This window comes from Staurois parvus, unplaced genomic scaffold, assembly GCF_062004578.1.
Source record: "Staurois parvus isolate SC_StPar_1 unplaced genomic scaffold, SC_StPar_1.0 ptg001008l, whole genome shotgun sequence".
Lineage (NCBI taxonomy): Eukaryota > Metazoa > Chordata > Amphibia > Anura > Ranidae > Staurois > Staurois parvus.
Window position 1 is genome coordinate 1,112,244 of NW_028318804.1, and position 25,534 is coordinate 1,137,777.

Sequence of the window (25,534 nt, forward strand, 5' to 3'; positions counted from 1 at the left end):
CCTGGACCCCGCATTCACTATATCTGTTCTCCCTGGACCCTGCATTCACTATATCTGGTCTCCCCGGACCCTGCATTCACTATATCCAGTCTCCCCGGACCCTGCATTCACTATATCCGGTCCCCCAGGACCCTGCATTCACTATATCTGTTCTCCCTGGACCCCGCATTCACTATATCTGTTCTCCCTGGACCCTGCATTCACTATATCTGGTCTCCCCGGACCCTGCATTCACTATATCCAGTCTCCCCGGACCCTGCATTCACTATATGCGGTCCCCCAGGACCCTGCATTCACTATATCTGGTCTCCCCGGACCCTGCATTCACTATATCTGGTCTCCCCGGACTCTGCATTCACTATATCTGGTCCCCAGGACCCTGCATTCACTATATTTGGTCTCCCCGGACCCTGCATATCTGGTCTCCCACAGTACACAGAACATGGAAAGGCAATTATTTTAGTAAACTGCTAAATACCTTTTTTCATCAGCAGTATATAGCAGTCTTGTGACTTCTATCAGTGTCCAGCAGAGCACTGGTTAAAGCTTGTAGGAGGAGTTTTCATTCTGCTCTAAGAGGATGCAGAACCCCTGACCTCTGTCTGTCTGTCTGAACAGTCTTGATTGGCCCTGTGCTGATCATATGCACTCACTCATGAAAAAAAAACAAACCTCTCTAGCAATACACACCAAACTGGGCATGTTCAGCTTGCCCCCAAGGTTCTGTTCTATCAGCAGATGGATTGGGGACAGTAGAAGGGGAGGATCGGAGAAGACAGAATCAAACCACCTTTCTACACAATGATTATCCCCTTAGGTCCCACAGTGAGTATAACCAGCATGCTTTACTGCATCTACAGACTGATTATACTGTTGGGGGTTTAGTAACACTTTAAGGCACCGGGACGCATGGGACACCCAGCAAAAGTACAACGGCAGCTGAAGGCATCCAGTGCGTCTCTGCACCCAAGTACACATTTTAGCGCACCATAATTGGTCTGGAGGAACCTGTCAAAGATGTAGAAATAATCTTTTATCGAAGACATTTAACCTCCGATCTCCTGGATTCGTTGATTACATACAGGGAAATGTTCTGACTGTAACATTGCAACAATTCCAAGCATTTCCTGCTCTGCCTTCTCATATTAGAACACAGAGGCCTGACAGCATGGCATCCGTGGAAAGGTCCAGGCATTTCATGGATCAGAACCCCCTCCCAGAGTCCAACATTCCCCTCAAGTGAGGTCACTAAATATGTTTTTAGATTAACTGAAATGAATGTTATGGCCAAAATCCCATTTCTAATTGCTGCTATTGCTAGAGCTAGGAATTGTACTAATATGAGCAAATCCCACCGTGCTCCATCACAAGGACTACATGAACCCCTGGGAGTGCTTTGGGGCATACAAGGGGTTACCACAGGGGCAAATCTATAGACATCAATGGTCCAAACTGCCCTGGGACCAGGTGTGGCCCTTTCCTTGCCTTTATCCAGCCCTTGGGGCACTATCTCTCCTATTGACACCAACAATGGGGGCATAATTCCTCCCACTGACACCAACAATGGGGAACTATTCCTCCTACTGACACCAACAATGGGGGCATAATTCCTCCCACTGACACCAACAATGGGGAGCTATTCCTCCTACTGACACCAACAATGGGGGCATAATTCTTGCCACTGACACCAACAATGGGGGCAATATTCCTCCCACTGACACCAACAATGGGGCACTATTCCTCCCACTGACACCAACAATGGGGCACTATTCCTCCTACTGACACCAACAAAGGGAGCATAATTCCTCCCACTGATACCAATAATGGGGGTATAATTCCTCCCACTGACACCTACAATGGGGGCATAATTCCTCCCATTGACACCAACAATGGGGCAAAATACTTGACAATGACGCCAACAATGGGGGCATAATTCCTCCCACTGACACCAACAATGGGGGCATAATTCCTCCCACTGACACCAACAATGGGGGCATAATTCCTCCCACTGACACCAACAATGGAGGCATAATTCCTCCCACTGATACCAGCAATGGGGGCAAAATTCTCGACAATGACACCACTATTCCACTGACACCAACAGTGGGGCATTATTCCTCCCACTGACACCAATGATGGAGCACTATTCCTCCCACTGACACCAACAATGGGGGCACTATTCCTCCCACTGGTACCAACGATGGGGTTCTATTCCTCCTACTGATACCAACGATGGGGTTCTATTCCTCCTACTGATACCAACGATGGGGTTCTATTCCTCCTACTGATACCAACGATGGGGTTCTATTCCTCCTACTGACACCAACGATGGGGCATTATTACTTCCATTGAAGATGGAGCATTGTTTTCTCCCACTGACACCAGGATGTTTCCTACTCTCACTGGCCACAGTCCAGAAGAACAGTAAACTGGCCCTTTGTTTAGAAAGTTTAAAGACCCCTGGTCTAGCTAAACAAACTATCCCCTAAAATCCATGGCCATCAATGGTGTAGCCAAGTCAGTCATTCTCTAAAAGCTTTTCAGATAAGTGCAACAGGATAACAGCTGATTAGACCATGTCTCCTTGCTGGACGGGTGCTGGCTACACCGTGGCTCCCTATAGGTTGAGTGCTGGCTAAGCCATGGCTGCCTATGAGCCGCTGACCATGCTGTGGCTTCTCACTGGGTATTCAATGACTTCACTTTGACTCCCTGCTGGATGAGCACTAATTATGTCATGGCCTGCTGAATTACTACAGGGTATGCCATGGCTTCCTGCCAGACAGGCATTGACTACCAGGGGTGGACTGACCATTTGGAAACTCGGGCACCGCCCTAGGGCCCGGGGTCAGTAGGGGGCCCCATGAGATGCCCCTGGTGCCCGTTTCATAGATTTTTTTTTAGTTTGGGCAAGGACACAGGGGCCCCATGATCCCCTATTGCCCTGGGGCCCCATGAGTTGTCAGTCCGCCCCTGTTGACTACCCTTTGGTTCATTGCTGGACAGCCAGATATGCTGTAGCACATGTGTAGCGTTCACCCCCTTAAGAGCCGCTGAATTTTGATGGGTCCTCCTAAGCTCTGCACAGCCAGGCAACACGCATTTCCACATTTTCACACATACTGAGTCAGTAAAACCGTCCTTGAGCTTGTTTTTTGTGTTTTATCAAGGGTTAACAGCTTGGATGGGGTCTAGGGGTATATGGGATGCCCAAAGAACTGTAAAACTTGAGGACAACGTCTTAGCAAAACAAAGTCCAAAAAAGTAGCAACAGTGTCTTTAAGAAGCACTGATATCTCTTTTGGTGTACCTCCTCAGATCCCAGATGAATCCTTTTTCTTTCCCCCAGCTGTCCTGAGAGTATCCCTGGGCAACGGATTCCAAGATCTGCCTTTAAGTAGTCCTGGAAGTAGTTGGATCTTGCACCTGACCGCCCTCTCCCTTCACTGGCCCAGGGGGTGTAAAAGTACTCGCGCTGTCCTGTTAGCTTGATGGGTTGCAGCTGCTTTCAGGCCTTACGCTGGGCTGGCTTTCACTGCCAACAGGACATCCTCCTAGGAGATGGTGGTACAGTGGTGATCCTTCCATCCAGCACCAACCTGTAGGAAGGCCCCCCTCCCAGGATCCAAACTCCAGCACCTTCTCTCAGTCCATATTCCACCCGAACACAACTCCTGCTGCACAGGCTCTGCTACATTTAAGGGTTGCTCTTAGCCACCATGCCCAACCTCCTGCCTGGTGATTGGCCAAGTTCCCTTAAACATGCAAATCTGGGCCTCCCCCCACCCTTCCAGAAAGTTCCAGCAGTCTTTAGAAGCCCTGACCTGTAGAGCCTCCCAGCCTGTCCCAAGGTGACCTCTCTACCTCACTCCCAGGCTGACTCTAAGAAGCCTCTGCCTCACAAAAATCCTATCTAGCTAAACTAGAGGGCGCCACACATGGAAAGACAGCAGAAACTGCTATGCGTAAGGTGGCATGTATACTGAGCCCACCTCCAGCTTTATGCCCCGATTGATGCTAAAACTGCATGTAAGATCCAGTATACAACTCCATTTAATTGATAGAGTGGCTCTTGTATGAGCTTCTCGGCCTTTTGGCTAAGATCAAGTGTAGTATCTGTTCTTATCAGTGTCCAGTGGGGGTGCTCCCGACCATTCTAACTTTGCGGGGATGGTTGTTGTATAGTACCCTCACTGGTATGATGGGGGTCCGGAAGGCTAGTACCGGAGGGACAGAAACCGGGGAGCGCCACGAGTTAAGCTGGGGCCCCGGGAGTAATTCCTCTGGGAAGACTGGAAAGACCCAGTACCTCCTGATTTGGACGGATCTACCTTGGTCTGGCCAGGGGCTGGGGACGCAAAAAGTCCGCAAACTCAGTGCCCCCTGGGGAAGACGCTCTCAGGGGTGTCACTAGTAACACTTGGGTGTGGGACCCCACGGTGTGAAGATGACACATGGCCACTGTTTTTCACCTCTTTTTGCACAGCGCCCTAAGGACCAGGTCTTTTGGCTAAGTCCAGGGCAATTTTTGCTACGGGCCTCAGGGCCTGGTCTGTGCACATTTCGGCACGGTACCATTTTTTTATTTTATTTACTTTACTTTATTTATTTATTATGCACTCCCACGTTTGTCACTTTTTTCTTTGCCTTATGTGTGTGTTTTTCACGGATGGAGGGTGTGGGTCCTCGGGCCTACCCTGAAGTCTAGGGGGAGGATGTGTGGCCATACGGTTCCTTCCTCCCCTGATCCCTAGGAGGCTCTTCTTCGGGAGAGCCTCCTTGCCTAGTACTGGATGTCCGGCTTCGGCTGGGCATAGGGAACGGTGGTCCACCAGGCCTTTTGGCCAGGAGGACCAATTGGGAACCTTGTCCCCGTCAGGAGCTTCGTGCCCCGGGGGATCAGGGTAAGCGGTCCAAGCCCCTTTAGGGGTAGGACACAGCACACCCCTAAGTGCACTTTTTCGTGTGGTGTTTTGCACTTGCACTTTTTTTGTGAACACTTACGGGTTTTTTCGTTATAGTTGCACGTTTGCGGACTTAAAAAAAATGAGTGAAACAGAGGGATCCCTAAAGGGGAAATCAGATGGTGAGCATGTAATGCACAACAAAAATTTTATTGGGGGGGAAAAGGCAGAAGTATAATAAATGTAATGCACAAGATTGCATAACTGTCATAATCATGTGTCCAGTATTGCCAGGACTGCAGCAACCTTTTGAAAGATGTTTCAATCAATGAGAAGCACAGGACTTTACCATGTCATCTCCAGAAAACTCTGGAATGGGACTGCATGCCAAGCCTTGTATGGAGCACCCTCTGCAGGTCATGGGAAGAAATGTATCAAGTCAAGACATCTATAACTGCAGCATGCCAAGTCTTTTGCTGGAGTGTCCTCTGCAGGAGATAGAGAGAACTGTTGTCAAACATGACGAGTGATTGTACTGCATGCCAGGCCATGTGCTGGAGTGCCCTCTGTAGGTAATTAGCAGAACTGTATCAAAGCAGGTCATTGGTGACTGTGTTGCATGCCAGGTTTAATGCTGGAGCGCCACATGCAGGCCTTGTGCTGATGTGCCCTATGCAAGTAACTGTCAGAACTGTGTTCAAACATGTGTGATTGTACTGCATGCCAAACAATTTGCTGGAGTGCCCTCTATAGGTAATTAGCAGAACTGTATCAAAGCAGGTCATTGGTGACTGTGTTGAGTGCCATGTTTTATGCTGGAGCCCTATGCAGGTAACTGACAGAACTGTGTTCAGACATGACATGAGTGATTGTACTGCATGCCAAGCCTTGTTTCGGAGCGTCCTCTGCAGGAGATGGGAAGAATGTTATTACAGTAGGCAATGAATTACTGTACTGCACATCAGATCTCATGCTGGAGTTCCCTCTGCAGGAGACTAGAAGAACTGTGTTCAAACATGACATGAGTGATTGTAATGCATGCTAGACCATGTGCTGGAGTGCCCTCTATTGGTAATTAGCAGAATTGTATCAAGGCAGGACATTGGTGACTGTGTTGAGTGCCAGATTTTATGCTGGAGCGCCACCTGCAGGCCTTGAAAACTGTGTTCAAACATGACATGAGTGATTGTACTGCATGCCAAGCCTTTTTTGGAGCGTCCTCTGCAGGAGATGGAGGGAATTTTATTACAGTAGGCAATGAATTATTGTACTACACATCAGATCTTATGCTGGAGTGCCCTCTATAGGTAACTAGCAGAACTGTATCAAAGCAGGACATTGGTGACTGTGTTGCATGCCAGATTTTATGCTGGAGCGCCACCTTCAGGTCTTGGGCTCATGTGCCCTATGCAGGTAACTGACAGAACTGTATTCAGACGTGACATGAGTGATTGTATTGCATGCCAGGCCATGTGCTGGAGTGCCCTCTGCAGGAGACTAGGAGAACTGTGTTCAAACATGACGTGTGTTTGTACTGCATGCCAAGCTATGTGCTGGAGTGCCCTCTATAGGTAACTAGCAGAACTGTATCAAAACAGGTCATTGGTGACTGTGTTGCATGCCAGGTTTTATGCTGGAGCGCCACCTTCAGGTCTTGTGCTCATGTGTCCTATGCAGGTAACTCACAGAACTGTATTCAGACATGACATGAGTGATTGTATTGCATGCCAGGCCTTTTTTGGAGTATCCTCTGCAGGAGATGGAGGGAATTTTATTACAGTAGGCAATGAATTATTGTATTACACATTGATTCTCATGCTGGAGTGCCCTCTATAGGTAAGTAGCAGAACTGTATCAAAGCAGGACATTGGTGACTGTTTTGCATGCCAGATTTTATGCTGGAGCGCCACCTTCAGGTCTTGTGCTCATGTGCCCTATGCAAGTAACTGACAGAACTGTATTCAGATGTGACATAAGTGATTGTATTGCATGCCAGGCCATGTGCTGGAGTGCCCTCTGCAGGAGACTAGGAGAACTGTGTTCAAACATGAAATGAGTGATTGTACTGCATGAAAAGCCTTGTTTCGGAGCGTCCTCTGCAGGAGATGGGGGGAATTTTATTACAGTAGGCAATGAATTACTGTACTACACATCAGATCTCATGCTGGAGTGCCCTCTGCAGGAGACTAGAAGAACTGTGTTCAGCCATGACATGAGTGATTGTACTGCATGCCAAGCCATGTGCTGGAGTGCCCTCTATAGGTAATTAACAGAACTGTATCAAAGCAGGACATTGATGACTGTGTTGAGTGCTAGATTTTATGCTGAAGCGCCAACTTTAGGCCTTGTGCTCATGTGCCCAATGGAAGTAACTGGTAAAACTGTGTTCAAACATGACATGAGTGATTGTTCTGCATGCCAGGCCTTGTGTTGGAGCGTCCTCTGCAGGAGATGGAGAGAATTTTATTACAGTAGGCAATGAATTACTGTACTACACATCAGATCTTATGCTGGAATGCCCTCTGCAGGAGACTAGGAGAACTGTGTTCAAACATGACATGTGTGATTGTACTGCATGCCAAGCCATGTGCTGGAGTGCCCTCTATAGGTCATTAGCAGAACTGTATCAAAGCAGGTCATTGGTGACTGTGTTGCATGCCAGGTTTTATGCTGGAGCGCCACCTGCAAACCTTGTGCTCATGTGCCCTATGCAGGTAACTGACAGAACTATGTTCAAACATGACATGAGTGATTGTACTGCATGCCAAGCCTTGTGTTGGAGCGTCCTCTGCAGGAGATGGGGGAATTTTATTACAGTAGACAATGAATTATTGTACTACACATCAGATCTTATGCTGGAGTGCCCTCTATAGGTAATTAGCAGAACTGTATCAAAGCAGGACATTGGCGACTGTGTTGAGTGCCAGATTTTATGCTGGAGCCCCACCTTCAGGCCTTGTGCTCATATGCCCTATGCAGGTAACTGACAGAACTGTATTCAGATGTGTGTGATTGTACTGCAGGCCAAACCATGTGCTGGAGTGCCCTCTATAGGTAATTAGCAGAACTGTATCAAGGCAGGACATTGGTGACTGTGTTGAGTGTCAGATTTTATGCTGGAGCGCCATCTTCAGGCCTTGTGCTCATGTGCCCTATGCAGGTAACTGACAGAACTGTGTTAAAACATGACATGAGTGATTGTACTGCATGCCAAGCCTTTTTTGGAGCGTCCTCTGCAGGAGATGGGGGGAATTTTATTACAGTAGGCAATGAATTATTGTACTACACATCAGATCTTATGCTGGAGTGCCCTCTGCAGGAGACTAGGAGAAGTGTGTTCAGACATGACATGAGTGATTGTACTGCATGCTAGGCCTTGTGCTGGAGTGCCCTCTATAGGTAATTAACAGAACTGTATCAAATTAGGACATTGGTGACTGTGTTGCATGCCAATTTTTATGCTGGAGGCCTTGCGCTCATGTGCTCTATGGCCTAATGGCAGCCATCCACATAATGATAAACGAAAGTAGATCTGGTGGTTTTGAACAATCTATTAATTCAAAGTGATCATTCTACACATTTTTTTTTAATGGTTGAACTGGATGGACTTTTGTCTTTTTTCAGCCAGACTAACTATGTAACCAGAAAAACTAGATTTACTCCTATTGGATAGCATCTTCTACCGGGGCTGATCATTTTTTATTCATTCATTGATCAATCCAATTCATGTAATTGATATTTGAATCAGCACTGGCATCTATGTCCGGGATTACACATATCTTATAGCTGGATGTGTGAAAAGTGAACTGAACTTCCTATTGCCAAAAATCCAAACCAACCAATCTGCTGGCTTCTGTCATTTGTACAGCCCAGAATGAAAAATAAATCAAGGAAGCTGATTGGTTGGTCTGGATTTTTTTTCTTCTTTAGCGTTTTTCATTCATTGTCTGTAATGAATATTCCTTCCTTCCCTCCGATATTGCTATAGTGCCATAAAATATTAGTATGACTGTGGTGTAGACATTAGAGTGTAACCTCCTCTGGTGCAGTGACTGGCACAATGTTCTCTGTACAGCAATACAGAATATGTCAGGGGTAACCATACCTTCTAACTTCAACAAAACTTGAGAATGAGGATCACTTTAGGGAGATGAGGACCTGTGGCACACATATCTCCATGGCAAAAAGTGGGTATTATTAAATTGTTAAATATTGGATGGGCCTTAACCCGTTCCCACCGCCATCTCTTTTAAAAGGGTCTGTACACCCAGGGGAGGGCCTTAGTAGGAAGGATCAACATTCATTACTATGATTGGCTAGTTCCACCAGTTACCAGTTTTTTTTTTTTTTTTTTTTTAAGTCCGCAAACGTGGAACTATAACGTAAAAACCCGTAAGTGTCCGCAAAAAAGTGCAAGTGCAGAAACACACACACGAAAAACGTGCACTTAGGGGTGTGTTTGTCCTACCCCCGAAAGGGTTGGACCGTTCACCCGATCCCCCGGGGCACGAAGCTCCTGACAGGGACAAGGTTCCCATTTGGTCCTCCTGGCCAAAAGGCCTGGTGGACCACCGTTCCTTATGCCCAGCCGAAGCCGGACATCCAGTACTAGGCAAGGGGGTTCTCCCGAAGAGAAAACCCCCTAGGGATCAGGGGAGGAAGGAACCGTATGGCCACACATCCTCCCCCTAGACTTCAGGTAAGGCCCGAGGACCCACACCCTCCATCCGTGAAAAACACACACATAAGAAAGCAAAAAGTGACAAAACGTGGGAGTGGTTTAAATAAATAGAATAAAATAAAAAAGTGGTACCGTGCCTAATAGTGCACAGACCAGGCCCTGAGGCCTGTAGCAAAAATTGCCCTGGACTTAGCCAAAAGACCTGGTCCTTAGGGCGCTGTGCAAAAAGAGGTGAAAAACAGTGGCCATGTGTCATCTTCACACCGTGGGGTCCCACACCCAAGTGTTACTAGTGACACCCCTGAGAGCGTCTTCCCCAGGGGGCACTGAGTTTGCGGACTTTTTGCGTCCCCAGCCCCAGGCCAGACCAAGGTAGCACGTTCAAATCAGGAGGTACTGGGTCTTTCCGGTCTCCCCAGAGGAATTACTCCCAAGGCCCCAGAACGAATCATGGCGCTCCCTGGTTTCTGTCCCTCCGGTACTAGCCTTCCGGACCCCCATCATACCAGTGAGGGTACTATACACCAACCATCCTCCTACCAGAATGGTCGGTAGCACCCCCACTGGACACTGATAAGAACAGATACTACACTTGATCTTAGCCAAAAGGCCACCAGTTACCAGTTGTTAGTGTAGACCAAGATCTATCTTTGACAGCTCTGTCTCTGTGCTGGGAGCATGTGGTTAGCGTGTTCCCAGCACAGGAACCTTGCCCACTCACTGACGCATACAGTGGGGAAAATAATGATTTGATCCCTGGCAGAATTTGTAAGTTTGCCCACTTGCAAAAAAAATGAAGGGTCTATCATTTTTATCAAAGGTGTATTTTAAATGATAGAGACAGAATATCAACTAAAATATCAGAAAAAAACATGATATAAATGTTATAAGTTGAGTTGCAGTTCACTGAGTACAATAAGTATTTGATCTCCAAGCAAAACATGACTTAGTCCTTGGTGGAGGAACCCTTGTTGGCTAGCACAGAGGTCAAACGTTTCTTGTGGTTGGTTACCAGGTTTGCACACATCTCAGGAGGGATTATGGTCCACTCTTCTTTACAGATTTTTCTCTAAATCCTTAAGGGTTGTTAGCCATCACTTAGCAGCATGAAATCTCAGCTCCTTCCATAAATTTTCTATAGGATTAAGGTCTGGAAACTGGCTAGGCCACTCCATGACCTTAATGTGCTTCTTCTTGAGCCCCTCCTTTGTTGCCGTGGCAGTATGTTTTGGGTCATTTTCATCCTGGAAGACTCATCCACAAACCATTTTCAGTGTTCTGGCTGAGGGAAGAAGGTTCTCATCCAATATTTTACAATACACGGCCCCGTCCATTGGCACCTCAATGTGGCAAAGTAGGCCTGTACCTCTCTCAGAGAAACAGTCCCAAAGCATAATGTTTCCATTTCCATGCTTGACTGTAGGGATGGTGTTCTTAGGGTCATAGTCAGCATTTTTCTTCTTCCAAACATGGTGAGTCGAGTTAATGCCAAAGAGCTCAATTTTGGTCTCATCTGACCACAGCACCTTCTCCCAATCCTTCTCTGAATCATTTAGATGTTCATTGACAAGCTTCAGATGGGCCTGTTACATCTGTCTTCTTGAAGAAGGGGACCTTGTGGGAGCTGCAGGATTTCAATCCATGGCGGCGTATTGTGTTACCAATGGTTTGGTGACTGTGGTCCCAATTGCCTTGATATCTTTTCACAAGCTCCTCGTATTTCTAGGCTGATCCCTCACTTTTCTAATGATCATCCTTACCCCATGAGGCAAAGTATTGCATGGAGCTCCAGACCGAGGGCGATTGATGGTTATTTTGTATTTCTTCCATTTGCGAATAATCGCTCCAACAGCGGTCTCCTTCTCACCAAGCTTCTTGCTGATGGTCTTGTAGTCCTTGTGCAGGTCTACAATCCTGTCCCCAATGTCCTTTTGACAGCTTTTTGGTCATGTCCATGGTGAGGTTTGAACGGAAGAAAGAGATTCTGTGGACAGGTGTCTTTTATACACATATCGAGTTGCCGTTAGAAGCAGCTTCTTAAATTGACTGCAGGAGCCAGAATTATTGTTGATTGGTAAGGGATCAAATACTTATTTTACTGACTGAACTGCAACTCAATTTATAACATTTGTATCATGTTTTTTTCTGGATATTTGGCTGATATTCTGTCTCTATCATTTAAAATACACCTATAAAAATATAGACACTTAATTTCTTTGTAAGTGGGTGAACTTAAAAAAGTCTGCCATCTATTGGCTGTGAGGAGTACTACACTCAGGAAGAGTCTGCCATCTATTGGATGAGATGAAGTACTACACACAGGAAAAGTCTGACCTCTAGTGGCTGAGATGAAGTACTACATGCAGGTAAAGTCTGCCATCTATTGGATGTGAGGAGTACTACACCCAGGAAGAGTCTGCCATCTATTGGATGAGATGAAGTACTACACTCAGGAAAAGTCTGACCTCTAGTGGCTGAGATGAAGTACTACATGCAGGAAAAGTCTGCCATCTATTGGATGTGAGGAGTACTACACACAGGAAAAGTCTGACCTCTAGTGGCTGAGATGAAGTACTACATGCAGGTAAAGTCTGCCATCTATTGGATGTGAGGAGTACTACACTCAGGAAGAGTCTGCCATCTATTGGATGAGATGAAGTACTACACTCAGGAAAAGTCTGACCTCTAGTGGCTGAGATGAAGTACTACATGCAGGAAAAGTCTGCCATCTATTGGATGTGAGGAGTACTACACTCAGGAAGAGTCTGCCATTTATTGGATGAGATGAAGTACTACACTCAGGAAAAGTCTGACCTCTAGTGGCTGAGATGAAGTACTACATGCAGGAAAAGTCTGCCATCTATTGGATGTGAGGAGTACTACACGCAGGAAAAGTCTGCCATCTATTGGATGAGATGAAGTACTACACTCAGGAAAAGTCTGCCATCTATTGGATGTGAGGAGTACTACACTCAGGAAAAGTCTGACATTAGTTTTTTTTTTTTTTTTTTTAAGTCCGCAAACGTGCAGCTATAACGAAAAACCCGTAAGTGTTCACAAAAAATGTGCAAGTGCAAAACACCACACGAAAAAGTGCACTTAGGGGTGTGTTTGTCCTACCCCCGGAAGGGTTGGACCGTTCACCCGATCCCCCGGGGCACGAAGCTCCTGACAGGGACAAGGTTCCCATTTGGTCCTCCTGGCCAAAAGGCCTGGTGGACCACCGTTCCTTATGCCCAGCCGAAGCCGGACATCCAGTACTAGGCAAGGGGGTTCTCCCGAAGAGAAAACCCCCTAGGGATCAGGGGAGGAAGGAACCGTAGGGCCACACATCCTCCCCCTAGACTTCAGGTAAGGCCCGAGGACCCACACCCTCCATCCGTGAAAAACACACACATAAGAACAGAAAAAGTGACAAAACTTGGGAGTGGTTAAATTAAATAAATAAATAAATAGAAAATAAAAAAGTGGTACCGAGCCAAATAGTGCACAGACCAGGCCCTGAGGCCTGTAGCAAAAATTGCCCGGGACTTAGCCAAAAGACCTGGTCCTTAGGGCGCTGTGCAAAAAGAAGTGAAAAACAGTGACCATGTGTCATTTTCACACCGTGGGGTCCCACACCCAAGTGTTACTAGTGACACCCCTGAGCGCGTCTCCCCAGGGGGCACTGAGTTTGCGGACTTTTTGCGTCCCCAGCCCCTGGCCAGACCAAGGTAGCTTGCTCAAATCAGGAGGTACTGGGTCTTTCCAGCCTTCCCAGAGGAATTACTCCCGAGGCCCCAGAACGAATCATGGCGCTCCCCGGTTTCTGTCCCTCCGGTCCAGCCTTCCGGACCCCCATCATACCAGTGAGGGTACTATCCAACCAACCCCACAAAGACAGAGTGGTCGGGAGCACCCCCACTGGACACTGATAAGAACAGATACTACATTTGATCTTAGCCAAAAGGCCGAGAAGCAAAGTCTGACATCTAGTTTTTTTTTAAGTCCGCAAACGTGCAACTATAACGAAAAAACCCGAAAGTGTTCACAAATAAAGTGCAAGTGCAAAACACCACACGAAAAAGTGCACTTAGGGGTGTGCTGTGTCCTACCCCTAAAGGGGCTTGGACCGCTTACCCTGATCCCCCGGGGCACGAAGCTCCTGACGGGGACAAGGTTCCCAATTGGTCCTCCTGGCCAAAAGGCCTGGTGGACCACCGTTCCCTATGCCCAGCCGAAGCCGGACATCCAGTACTAGGCAAGGAGGCTCTCCCGAAGAAGAGCCTCCTAGGGATCAGGGGAGGAAGGAACCGTATGGCCACACATCCTCCCCCTAGACTTCAGGGTAGGCCCGAGGACCCACACCCTCCATCCGTGAAAAACACACACATAAGGCAAAGAAAAAGTGACAAACGTGGGTAAGTGCATAATAAATAAGAGAAAGAAAAAATAAAAAAGTGGTACCGTGCCGAATCGTGCACAGACCAGGCCCTGAGGCCCGTAGCAAAAATTGCCCTGGACTTAGCCAAAAGACCTGGTCCTTAGGGCGCTGTGCAAAAAGAGGTGAAAAACAGTGGCCATGTGTCATCTTCACACCGTGGGGTCCCACACCCAAGTGTTACTAGTGACACCCCTGAGAGCGTCTTCCCCAGGGGGCACTGAGTTTGCGGACTTTTTGCGTCCCCAGCCCCAGGCCAGACCAAGGTAGATCCGTCCAAATCAGGAGGTACTGGGTCTTTCCAGTCTTCCCAGAGGAATTACTCCCGAGGCCCCAGCTAAACTCGTGGCGCTCCCCGGTTTCTGTCCCTCCGGTACTAGCCTTCCGGACCCCCATCATTGCAGTGAGGGTACTATACAACAACCATCCCCGCAAAGCTAGAATGGTCGGGAGCACCCCCACTGGACACTGATAAGAACAGATACTACACTTGATCTTAGCCAAAAGGCCAAAAGTCTGACATCTAGTGGCTGAGATGAAGTACTACACGCAGGAAAAGTCTGACATCTAGTGGCTGAGATGAAGTACTACACTCAGGAAAAGTCACATCTGCAACTTAGGGAGAGTGTTCTGATCCAATTGCAAAAAACCATGGTCACCCTAATTTGCATCTCTCTCTTTTATTTTTAGCTAGCACCGATTAGGATACTTTTTGACCATACTGGTTGGTAGACATCTCGATCGATCAATCGATCGATCGATCTCTCTCTCATTTTTAGCTAGCACAAATGGGGATACTTTTTGAACATACTGGTTAAAGTTGGTTAATATCTCTCTCTCTTTCCCATTTTTAGCTAGTACAAATTGCGATACTTTATATTATTATTATTAACTGGTTAATCAATCAAAATCAATCCCCCCCCCCCTCTCATTTTTAGCTAGTACAAATTGGGATACTCTTTATTATTATTAACTGGTTAATATCTAAGTTAATAATTAAAAATAATAAGAGTCTCTCTCTCTCTCTCTCTCTCTCCATTGCAGTCTTCTTTCTTTGATCCAGTTTGATTTGAATTTTAAAACTATCCCCCTACGGTGTTTTCCCTCCTTTCTTCTGGTCCTTCGACTCCTTCTACTTCTCTCCCCCCTATTGGTTCCTGCTGATTTGACAGCCTTTATATTCCGTGCTGTTCCAGGGGTGGGTCTGTTTGATAAAGGAGGTGGAGCCTTGGAAACTCATTGCAGCCCGCCCACCTGTCATCTACGGCACCTGTCAAACACCCCAGTTAGTCGGCGGGAGCGCTCGGAGGGACGCTGTGTACCTCCATCTCCAGTGGGTCTCTCCTCACTCCCTGCAGTGATTGCCGGCTCCACTGATTTGGAGACAGTTGTCCTTGCTCACTGCACCTGATCAGGTTGTTGTTTGTGGACTATTCAAATGGAAGTGCCTTTTGAAAAAAAGTTCAGCTGTTTTTATTCACGCTGACCTGGTGCCCTGCTCTGCGTTTTTCCTTTCACTGTGCTTCTAGGCATTGATAAAAGCCTTTTGAATTTTTTTGTATCCATTTTCTTATTTGTGCCGATCCACAACTTTATCCCGGAGATCTTTTATCAGTGCCTTGCCACCCATAGTCGATTGCTCCAGTTGCACTACAAGGGACTCAAATGCTCCAGGAAAGCTCTTTTCATGCTGAGATAGTCAAAATGACCACAGCTGATCACAGTTGAAAGTCAAGTGGTTTTGTGTGCCATTGAGACGGTACACATTTGTGGTTTTGTTTGCCATTGAAAAGGTACACATTTGTGGCTGTGTGCCATTGAGAAGATTGGCTACACCTGATTGAATTTACAAGTCATTTTAGGAGGGGGAATCCTTTTTCCAACTCAGTGATTCTGTTTTTGAATTTCTTTTTTCCTTATATGTTGGTGTAATATCTTTCACTTGGATATTATACTTTGCACACATTTGTGGTTTTGTGTGCCATTGAAAAGGAACACATTTGTGGCTTTTATGCCATTGAGAAGGTACACATTTGTGGCTGTGTGCCATTGAGAAGGTACACATTTGTGGCTTTGTGTGCCATTGAGAAGGTACACATTTGCGGATCTGCAGATTGAGCATAATGGATCGGAGTCCGATCCATTAGGCTCCCCAATGCGCAGATGCGATCCATTCTGCGGGGATGATCGGAGGGGGTGTCACCAAGTGTTACCTCACTGGGTGACACCAACCCTAGGGATGCCTCTGCTCTGCTGTGCTCTGTATGGCTTCTCTCTGAAGGTCTCATACACACTGGACATTTTGCTATCTCCTCTCAGATATCTTTTCTCCTGGCAGCTGTGTTCTTGGCATATGCATTCCATGAGTTTTAGACATGCCAAGTGCTTGGTTATTAATTGTTTTGAAGGATAAGTTCACCTTTTGTTACATGTTACACCCATATTCAGGGTGTAACTTGTTAAGAAAGGACTGACCTCCACTCTCCCCCCCCCCCCAATTTGACAGCTGCATCTCCTCCCCCATCTAGCTGTCAAACTTGAAAAGAAAAAACACAGCTGCGTGGAGCTCTGCCCGACCAGACGCATCATCCATTCACAGAATTCTGTGAATGGGAACTACAAGTTCCGATAGCCTTTGCGGCTGTCAGCTTGTAATTCTCAATGAACTGCCACAGTGCTGTGAGCGCCATAGAAGTTTATTGATTCTCCCTGTCAGTATCGGCTTACCCATATGAGGTATGAGCACGCAAATACACTGACAGGTCTGCAGGAGACCTGCATGGCATCAGCGATCTGCTGATCGCTGGTGCAATGCTTTATAGGCTCCTAACACAAAAAATAGTGAATACACATTTGCCTGCAAAAAAAAAAAAAATTGGATTTCTTTTTTTGAGAAAAGGTTAACTTATCCTTTAATTGGCCAGAATAATGAATTAAGGCTGAAGAGCTAAACATGCCTAGTGTTAACACACGTTTAGATATGTCAAGCTGTTTTTACTGCAAAAACGCCTCTGCTTCTGGACACACTGGCAGTGGTTTTTTATTTCTGTCTCTAAATGCCTATGTTTGCATTGATACATTGGTCAATAAAACATAAAAGTGCGACGTTACATGCCCCTGACGATGTCACCGATGACGAAACACGTAGGGAGGAGCCAGAGCACGTGATATCAGCACGTACCGGAATGTGGCGGCCATCTCATTGGTTTGAAACTTATCATCCATCTTTATGGTGACCTGCTGTTTTATTACTTTGATGTACGTTTTATATTATGCTTTGGGGCAATAAATCTTTTTGAATTTACTACACTATGAGGATTTCTTAGTTTTTTGAATGGGTGTGTCCTCTATGAGGATAAATATTTTCTGCAGGTTCATTTTCTCTGTTCAATTTTTGGAGTAAAAGTTTGGAGCTGTACAATTGCCCAGATTACAGCTAGTTTTTGGAATTATCCAACGGGTGTTTATCCATCTATCACTGGGGGCCAGTTCGATCCTTTTGATGTCATAAAGTGTCCAGGTCCATGGCATGCGTCTGGAATTTGCATTGCGCATTTTGACCCGTCCTTAACTGGGGGCCAATTTGGTCCGGTAAGAGAGAATTTTTTGGGTGTTGGTGGATTTTCTTCATCTTCTTGACCAGATTTGAAGCATGCATGACACCATTGATGTCCCAGTTAACCTAGGTTCACATCTGGGCGGGTGGTGCCACTGTGGATCCACACGAAAATCCGTGCAGCCGCACCACCCGCACAGAGAATTGCGGACCCGCGGGCGGGTGCCATTATTTCTAATAGAAATTCTGAAGGACCCTCTGCACACTACAACTACTTTGATGCAGTTGGCCAGCTTAAGCATGTATTGCAATATGTGTGAACTATATATCCCTATTTATTGCATATTCTGCTTGAAAGGGTATATACCAGTGTGCAGAGGGTCCTCAGAATTTCTAGTGTTAATATGTGGTTACACCCCTTTAGCACCTAATGGATAAATGCATGCACTAGCTGTTGGGATTTGAGCACAGGGATTTCTTGTTGGTTCCATTAGTTCTAATGGCATGCCGCCCACACTGGAAAATGCAACCGTACTGGGAACCGAGGATCCGGTGCGGGCTGTGTTTTCCAAAGAAGTGCAGGGACTTCTTTCCCTGCGTGTCATGGGCAGGGGAGTCCATTCAAATGAATGGGCTCTCGTGCTAGTGCAAAACGCGGCCCGCACGGCCGCATACATGTGAACCGGGGGTAAAGAGGGGCTTATTTCATGTTATATCTCCTTCGCATGTGAATTGGACTTTTTATTTATTCCACATATTTTCATTCACTTTTTTTGGTTAATTGTAGCACTGCACTTTTATGTTTTATTGTTTAATGTATTGTTGCCTGCAATATTGAGGCGGCTGATCATGTTTTATTGATACTTTTATGTTAGGGAGTCAGATACACACTATAGCGCAGAATCTTTAAGTTATTTATTGATACATTGATGTTTATTGGCAGAAAACAAAATCCTCCAAAAAACTGCCAGATGCCCCCTCTTAGAGCAGTGTAAACCGTCCAGTGTGCATGGCGCCTTAGTATTAAATCTTTTACACCTCCCCCAGCAACCTCAGGAGTGTGTTGGTTCTCTGGCCTGAGCTCAGGCAGGAGACAGGACAACCTCTACTGGGGCCTGACACTGAACCAACATCTCTGCTCTGACAGAGAGCGAATATTAGAAAACATAGCAATCCCAGAGATACAAAAGGAAATCTGAATTTGGAGGTTACTGTTGCTGACCTTTTCTTTCTGAAAATGCTCATTGCCATGTTCAGGCACCAACCAGGGGCGGACTGACCATTTGGAAACTCGGGAACTGCCCTAGGGCACGGGGTCAGTAGGGGGCCCCATAAGATGCCCCTGGTACCTTTTTCATAGGCTTTTTTGAGTTTGGGCAAGGACACAGGGGCCCCATGATCCCCTATTGCCCAGGGGCCCCTTGAGTTGTCAGTCCGCCCCTGGCACCAACTGTAGTTTATTGTGTGATACCCAGACCAAATTCACAGATCTGGAGTTTCAACGTCCCTCCAGACTGCTGCGTCCATGTTCTGGCTTAGTGACAATGTACCACTGCAGGAGAGGGCCAGGCAGCTAGGGGTCTGTGGCAACTTTCATGATTTCCTATAGAAGTGAAGACCAGATTTTTACAACTTATATTTCAGACTTGATTCAGTGTTTGGAGTGAACTCAGCAGATGTATTCTACTAAAGCAATGAGTGTACATCGTAGGCGCACTGCGCCAGTTTGTACATTTCTGTAAAACCCGGCTAGGAATGTACCCAGAAATCAGACATCAGCTTTCTTGCATATGCAGATGTTTTGTAGACCCATTTATATGGCACAAAGCGCCTCCAACAGAGAAGGACAATATAATATGTGGAGTCTGTAACCACTCTTGAAGTGGAATGTGACCCCTCTAAAATCTCACATTTCTTTATAGAGTCTGTACATATATATATACACATTAAATAAGAAGACATCCTCCGGCGGTCCTGCGCCTTCATATCTCGGTCTCTGAGCGTCCTCGTCACACCATCAGCTGAAGATATACTTGTACTGGTTGAGGATCTGCTCTACAATCTGGTTCTGGAATACCATGTACATGGCGATATTGCCACCCTCCTGCTCCGGTTTCAGCAGCGTTGGCCCAAACACAATGGCAACACTCTGTACAGACATCCGGTTCAAGTCTCTGTGTTCAATAACACTACAAAAATGGAAAAAAGTGAAAATTAGATGCGATTTTTATTTTTTTCTATTTTTGTCCTGTGCACTGCATTCAGCACATTTTCCATCTTTACGAGGAAGCTGTTTGTATTACCGGTCCCAGATTGTCCCTTTAGCTGGTGTTATTCAGTCACGTTTGAGCTACCAGTCAAAATCCACCTTATACTGGGGTTGACTTTAGCAGATTCCAATAGGCCAATTTAACTCATTGCATTTAAAGTCTAACTCCAGGTTCTGGTGAAGTTGAAATAGTTTGTTTGAACCAAGCTGGTCAAAATGAGATATTTTCTTCAATAACAGATAGCTGTGTGCATTGTATAAACTGTATGTAACCCCAGCTATATAAAGTACTATCCCCACTCCAGTCGATCCTAAACTCAGCGGCTAGACTCATCCACCTCACCAAGTGCTCCACATCTGCCTCCCCCCTCTGCCACTCCCTTCATTGGCTCCCGATTGCCCAACGCATCAAATTCAAACTGCTAACTCTGACCTACAAATCCATTCACAATGCCGCCCCGAACTACATAACTGACCTGATACCCAAGTACTACCCTACCCGTGCCCTCCGCTCCTCACAGGACCTCCTACTCTCTAGCTCCCTGGTCTCCTCCTCCCAAGCCCGATAGCTCCCTGGTCTCCTCCTCCCACACCCGATTACAGGACTTCGCCAGGACTTCCCCAATCCTATGGAACACCCTACCCCAATCCATCAGACTGTCACCTACCCTCCTCACCTTCAGGCGCACCCTGAAAACCCTCCTCTTCAGGGAAGCCTACCCCAACCTCCCCTAACACCCGACCTCTAACCACTAACCTCCTCCACTCCTCCCACCACCCCATCCCCCACAGCCATCTCCTCCTGTACCACCTTCCCCTCCCTCCTAGATTGTAAGCTCGAAAGAGCAGGGCCCTCAAACCCTTCGTGTAGTGTATTGTTACGTCTTGTCTCATGTTCTGTCCCCCTTGCTACTGTACAGCGCTGAGCATACCCTTTGGCGCTATATAAATACTGTATAATAATAATAATATACGACGTTGCGTTATGGCAGCGAGATGTGAACTTCCCATTCTGTTTCCCAAACAAAATCGAGTCGGGTAGAGCCAGTGGTGTATTTAGATTTTGTGCTGCCCTAGGCAACACAAACATTGGCTCCCCCCCCCACAGAGAGATCCTAACACCAACCAACACCCCCTCCCCCGCGAAGAGAGGCTGACAGTGACCAACAACACCCCAGCCCCCCCACCCGAGAAAGCCTTTCACTACCACCACCACCCATACAATGGCAACCCCACCCGCACCCAGCAAAAGATAAGACACTCACTTTCACAGCTCCCCGAGAACAAGAGTCAGGCTTTGCATTGACCATCAAGTAGCCCACAGCCTCTATCACCACCTGGTCTCCATGCAGCATGTCCCTTCTTCCTTTCCTTTTTTTCGGGGGACAGCGCTGCCCTCTGATAACATACTGCTGCCCACCTGAAAAATGCCGCCCTAGGCAAATGCCTTGTTTGCCTTGTGGTTGAGCGCTGCTCAGCCAATCGCAGAGAGCTTTGTATTCTATGAATCAATACAAAGGCTTTTTCTGACTGGCTGAGGCAGAGGTTGTGATGTTATCTGTCCACCTCAGCCAATCGGAGGAAGCTTTCTATTCGTTCATCGAATACAAAGCCTTCTGTGAATGGCTGAGCAGCAACTCTGTTTTGTTCCAGGAGCAGGGCAGGATGTCTCGGTCCCACTACCATAACACACTGTATGTAGCTGAAGCTACATACAGTTTATACAGTACTCGTAGGCAATGCGCCTGCATACATAAATAGCTCATTTGGACCAGCTTGGTCAAATTGAACTATTTCAATTTCACTAAAACCTGAAGTTAGGCCTTAGAGAGAAAGTGAGAACTTGTCCATGCACAGTGTAGTGACAGTGCCTCTGTAAAGAGCCCCTTATCCTCTTGCCTGCACTCCCCCACCGCTTTGTACTTTGTGGTAATCAGTAAAACTACGTGGTGTTTCAAGTATGGGCGAGCCTGTGACCTCACCTCTGTGACGTTTCCAGGGTATGGGAGCATGTGACCTCATTCCTATGACCATACCTGAGTCTATCAGCCTCAGCCTATACAGGGGATGCTATAACCGCTCCCCCTGGTTGCCAACATTGCTGATTTCTGTTGGCTGCAACAGATGAAGCAGTGCGGCTGCATATACGTCTATGGCATCCCCTCATACAAGCCAGCCACCGCGCCTTTAATTCCTGTACGCCGTTCACACATGTCCACTTTTATGTAGAGCCCTTTTATCCTCTAGGCCAGTGGTCTTCAAACTGTGGCCCTTTGCTTGCCTTTATCCGGCCCTGGGGACAGTAAGGGGCAAAATTCCTGTCATTGACACCAATGATGGGGTATAATTCCTTCCCCTAATACCAAAGATGGAACACTATGATTCCCATTGATGCAAGAACATGAACTAATCCCACTGGCCACAGCTAGGCCCCCTCAAAGTCTGAAGGACAGAAAACTGGCCCTTTGTTTCGAAAGTTTGGAGATCCCTGCTCTAAGCTATTTTCTAAAGAAGGTTTTGGTTGGACATCACATTGGGTCCCCTCCCATAAGTCTCTTCTGGGCCCTCAGCAGCTCACCTGCACAGGTGTCGGAAGAGCAGCCTCATGGTCTCCAGGTTGGGTGAAGGTAGCGACTGGACAAGGTCCCGTATACGGCGCAGCTTCTGGCTCTGGTCAGTCAGTTCTATTGTAGACATGAACAAGAGAATGTTTTTTTTTTTTCCAGGATTAACTTTCTCTATTATGAACACAGATTAAGTTGGGACGCCCCATTTTATACCTTTTTACTTTTCAAGTTTGTATCAAAATATTGCAAACAGAGTAAATTCTTTAGATTGTTCGAAAAAATTACAAAATAAGCTATTTTTGTGTCCAGATAGTGAATTGTAAATTTTTTCATGTAATCTCAACATAGCCATGTGAAAATATTCCTCAGTCTGCTATAAAATGCTTTGATGAAAATCTGTCCTATCCACACAGTTCAACTATAACTTACTAAGCGTTTGGGAATAATAAACTGAACTTACCGCTACCAACATCCCAGACGTTTCAGAGTGATTGGGAATAGACCCACACAGAAGGACTTGATTTGGGATTTAATTGTTGGTTGGACTCGCCTCATTGCATAGGTTTAAGTCGAAAATATAAAATCCTGATACTATCATATTAAATGCTCAATATCACTACAAAGCTGATCTCATTAATAGATATTTTCATTGTAAATATGGTACATCACATTTTGGTGAGGTGAGAAATGAGGGAGGATGTTAGTGGTGGAGCTCTTGCTACAAAATATAGTCTTTTACCAATTGTAGGCAACTATAAATAAATATTTTTAACAAAATCTTTGCTTGGTAACTCTGGTGCCATTAAAGCCCCAATTCCTGATATTTGTATGTAGTAAGCTGTACAATAGATCAACATTATCATTATAAAAGGCCAGACCTATGCTACAATCCCCCACACTATACAGATCCCAGACCCAGTGATTCCAATACTCGCCATGAACCCCAGATCCAGTACTGCGACTCCCACCCCCAAAACCCAATACAATTTCTGTCATCATACAGATCCCAGACTCCAGACTATGATTCTCATACACACCCTGAACTCCATATTTCAATTCCCCATAACATATACAGTCAGGTCCATAAATCATACTACAAGTGAGTTGTAGTATGAATTTCAGGGCATGTATGGGAGGTACTGTACTGGTTCTGGGACTGGTATGGTGGGAGAAATTGTAGTATGGAGTTTGGGGTACTGGGTCTTGGATCTGTATGGTAAGGGGAACTGTAGTATGAAATTCAGGGTGTGTATGGGGAGCTATAGTAATGGGAATGGGACTTGTATGTCAAGGGGAATTGCAGTATACATTTTGAGAGTATGGAAGGTGCAGTACTGGGTCTGGGACCAGTATGGTGGGGGGAATTGTAGTGTGGGGTCTAGTACTTCCCCTTCACCGTATACTCCAAGGACTCCATATCATGGCTTCCCTCACTATATGGCCTGAGACTTTGTACTGCAACAAGCTCACTATACAGGCCTGGACCTCATACCATGCTTTAATCACCCTACAGGCCCAGACCCGCATCAAGATTCCTCTCGGGACACAATCTGCTTGTTGTACATATATCCTATACTGTTGCTCCTCTCACATTACAGGCCCAGACCTTGTACTACCTTTCTCCTCAACAATACTACTTGGGAACATTTGATTTGGCTACGAATCCGTAGGAGGTAGAACGGGGTAAGTTTTCTTACTTATTGCTTCCACAAAATCTGTAAAATGACTGTAGGGGAAGAGGGGCTCTGGCAATTCCCGGAAAAACAGCTTGAGGGCCCCAGTGATGACATGGACGTCTTCCCATTTTCCATCTTCCAAGCTGAAGTTCTCATCTAAAAGATATAATAAGAATGACAGTGATATTTGGGCCAAGTACGGATTCTTTCAGTAGGTCCCACACTTTACATCTCCTCTAGCAGCATAGCCCAGATATCATGGCACACCCAGGACGTCCTGCATGCATGCAGAACACCCACACATAAGGAGAAGAAGGGGTCTGAAAGGAAATGTGAGTGGATTTATACTTTTTCTTAAATAAAGAGGTTTTCTGCCTATAAATACTACACTGTGGAGGATCTTTTTTATTGCTCACTTGTGTGGTGAGAGCATATTCTGCAGAATACCTATTCAGAGGAACCAGGAGGTGGTGTTGGAGAAACACTGAGGAGGATTGATATCAACCGGTATTGAGAAGGATCTAGGGTGATCCTAAAGGTTTTTTGGCCCTTTGGGGTCACGGAAAGGAGGTGAGGAGGCACTGCAGCCAGAGTGAAAGAAGTGAGCTGACACTCTCATGAATTACAAGCACTTAAGCACATTGCATGTTTACATGTAAACACTCATCAATCTTTCTATGGACTTTTTGAGCATCTAGTATATTTATATATGAGTTGAAGTGGCACTATCACGTTTTCTGTTCTCATTTTATATAAAGGGTCTTGATTTGTCACATCTTTTAGGTCACTGAGGTGACCGCAACACATTATCTAGTTGTCACATTTATATATGTTTATTATTCTTATATGGTTATCACCTTCATTAGTCACTTAGGTGACTGAGGCACTTTGGGTGTTTTTGCACGATATCGTATGTTTATATTGTATTTTTATTTATATTGTATTTTTTATTTATATCATTTAGAAGCGCTACACTATTTTTTATTATTATTATTTAGACACTGGTTGGGAATGGGCACAGAGTGTTAGCAGCTATTTTAGTAGGGTCCACTTCCTTCATCAGAGCAGGAGGATTTTTTTTGCTTTTTATAGCCCAGATTAAGCTTCCACTCAGTTTCACACTTCTAGTTGCCAGTAACTCAAAGGGAGGTTATAAAATGGGCCTGTAATGTACATAGCCTGCTTTAGAAGGATAAAGGAGAAGTGCAATTCTCTCACCTTGATCCACCTTGTGACGTAACTTCTGTATAATGGCCAGGTTTCCACTAACCCGATACAAACCATCAATGTCCAAGCCTGGATAAAAAAAGATAAAAGAATGGTAAATGTCAGGTGTGAGCCCAAGACCCCACAGATGACTAGAGATGTGGGTATAGCACAGATGTAAAGAATGTACGAGATCACCGTAGAACACACCTGTAATGGAGATCAACAGAGAGGATAGAGACAGAAGATCGACAG

General features: G+C 46.0%; 1 protein-coding gene and 2 pseudogenes across 5 annotated transcripts in view; 1 reads left to right on the top strand and 2 right to left on the bottom strand.

The window, feature by feature from the left end:
- The first annotated feature begins 4,077 nt into the window (after window positions 1–4,077).
- Window positions 4,078–4,193, top strand: LOC149441272 (U2 spliceosomal RNA; annotated as a pseudogene).
- A 9,197-nt stretch (window positions 4,194–13,390) lies between these two features.
- LOC149441273 (U2 spliceosomal RNA) lies at window positions 13,391–13,547 on the bottom strand (annotated as a pseudogene).
- Window positions 13,548–18,459: 4,912 nt separating this feature from the next.
- LOC149441274 (uncharacterized) overlaps window positions 18,460–25,534 on the bottom strand; it is an 81,465-nt gene continuing 74,390 nt past the window's right edge. For all 5 annotated transcript variants that reach the window (XM_089657538.1, XM_089657537.1, XM_089657540.1 and 2 more), the window contains 4 exons: window positions 25,292–25,369; window positions 24,095–24,229; window positions 22,409–22,514; window positions 18,460–19,750 (listed from right to left, as the gene is read on the bottom strand). In XM_089657538.1, coding sequence (XP_089513664.1) covers window positions 19,579–19,750; window positions 22,409–22,514; window positions 24,095–24,229; window positions 25,292–25,369 — 491 coding nt within the window. In that variant the 3' untranslated portion in view covers window positions 18,460–19,578. The remainder of the gene's footprint in view (window positions 19,751–22,408; window positions 22,515–24,094; window positions 24,230–25,291; window positions 25,370–25,534) is intronic.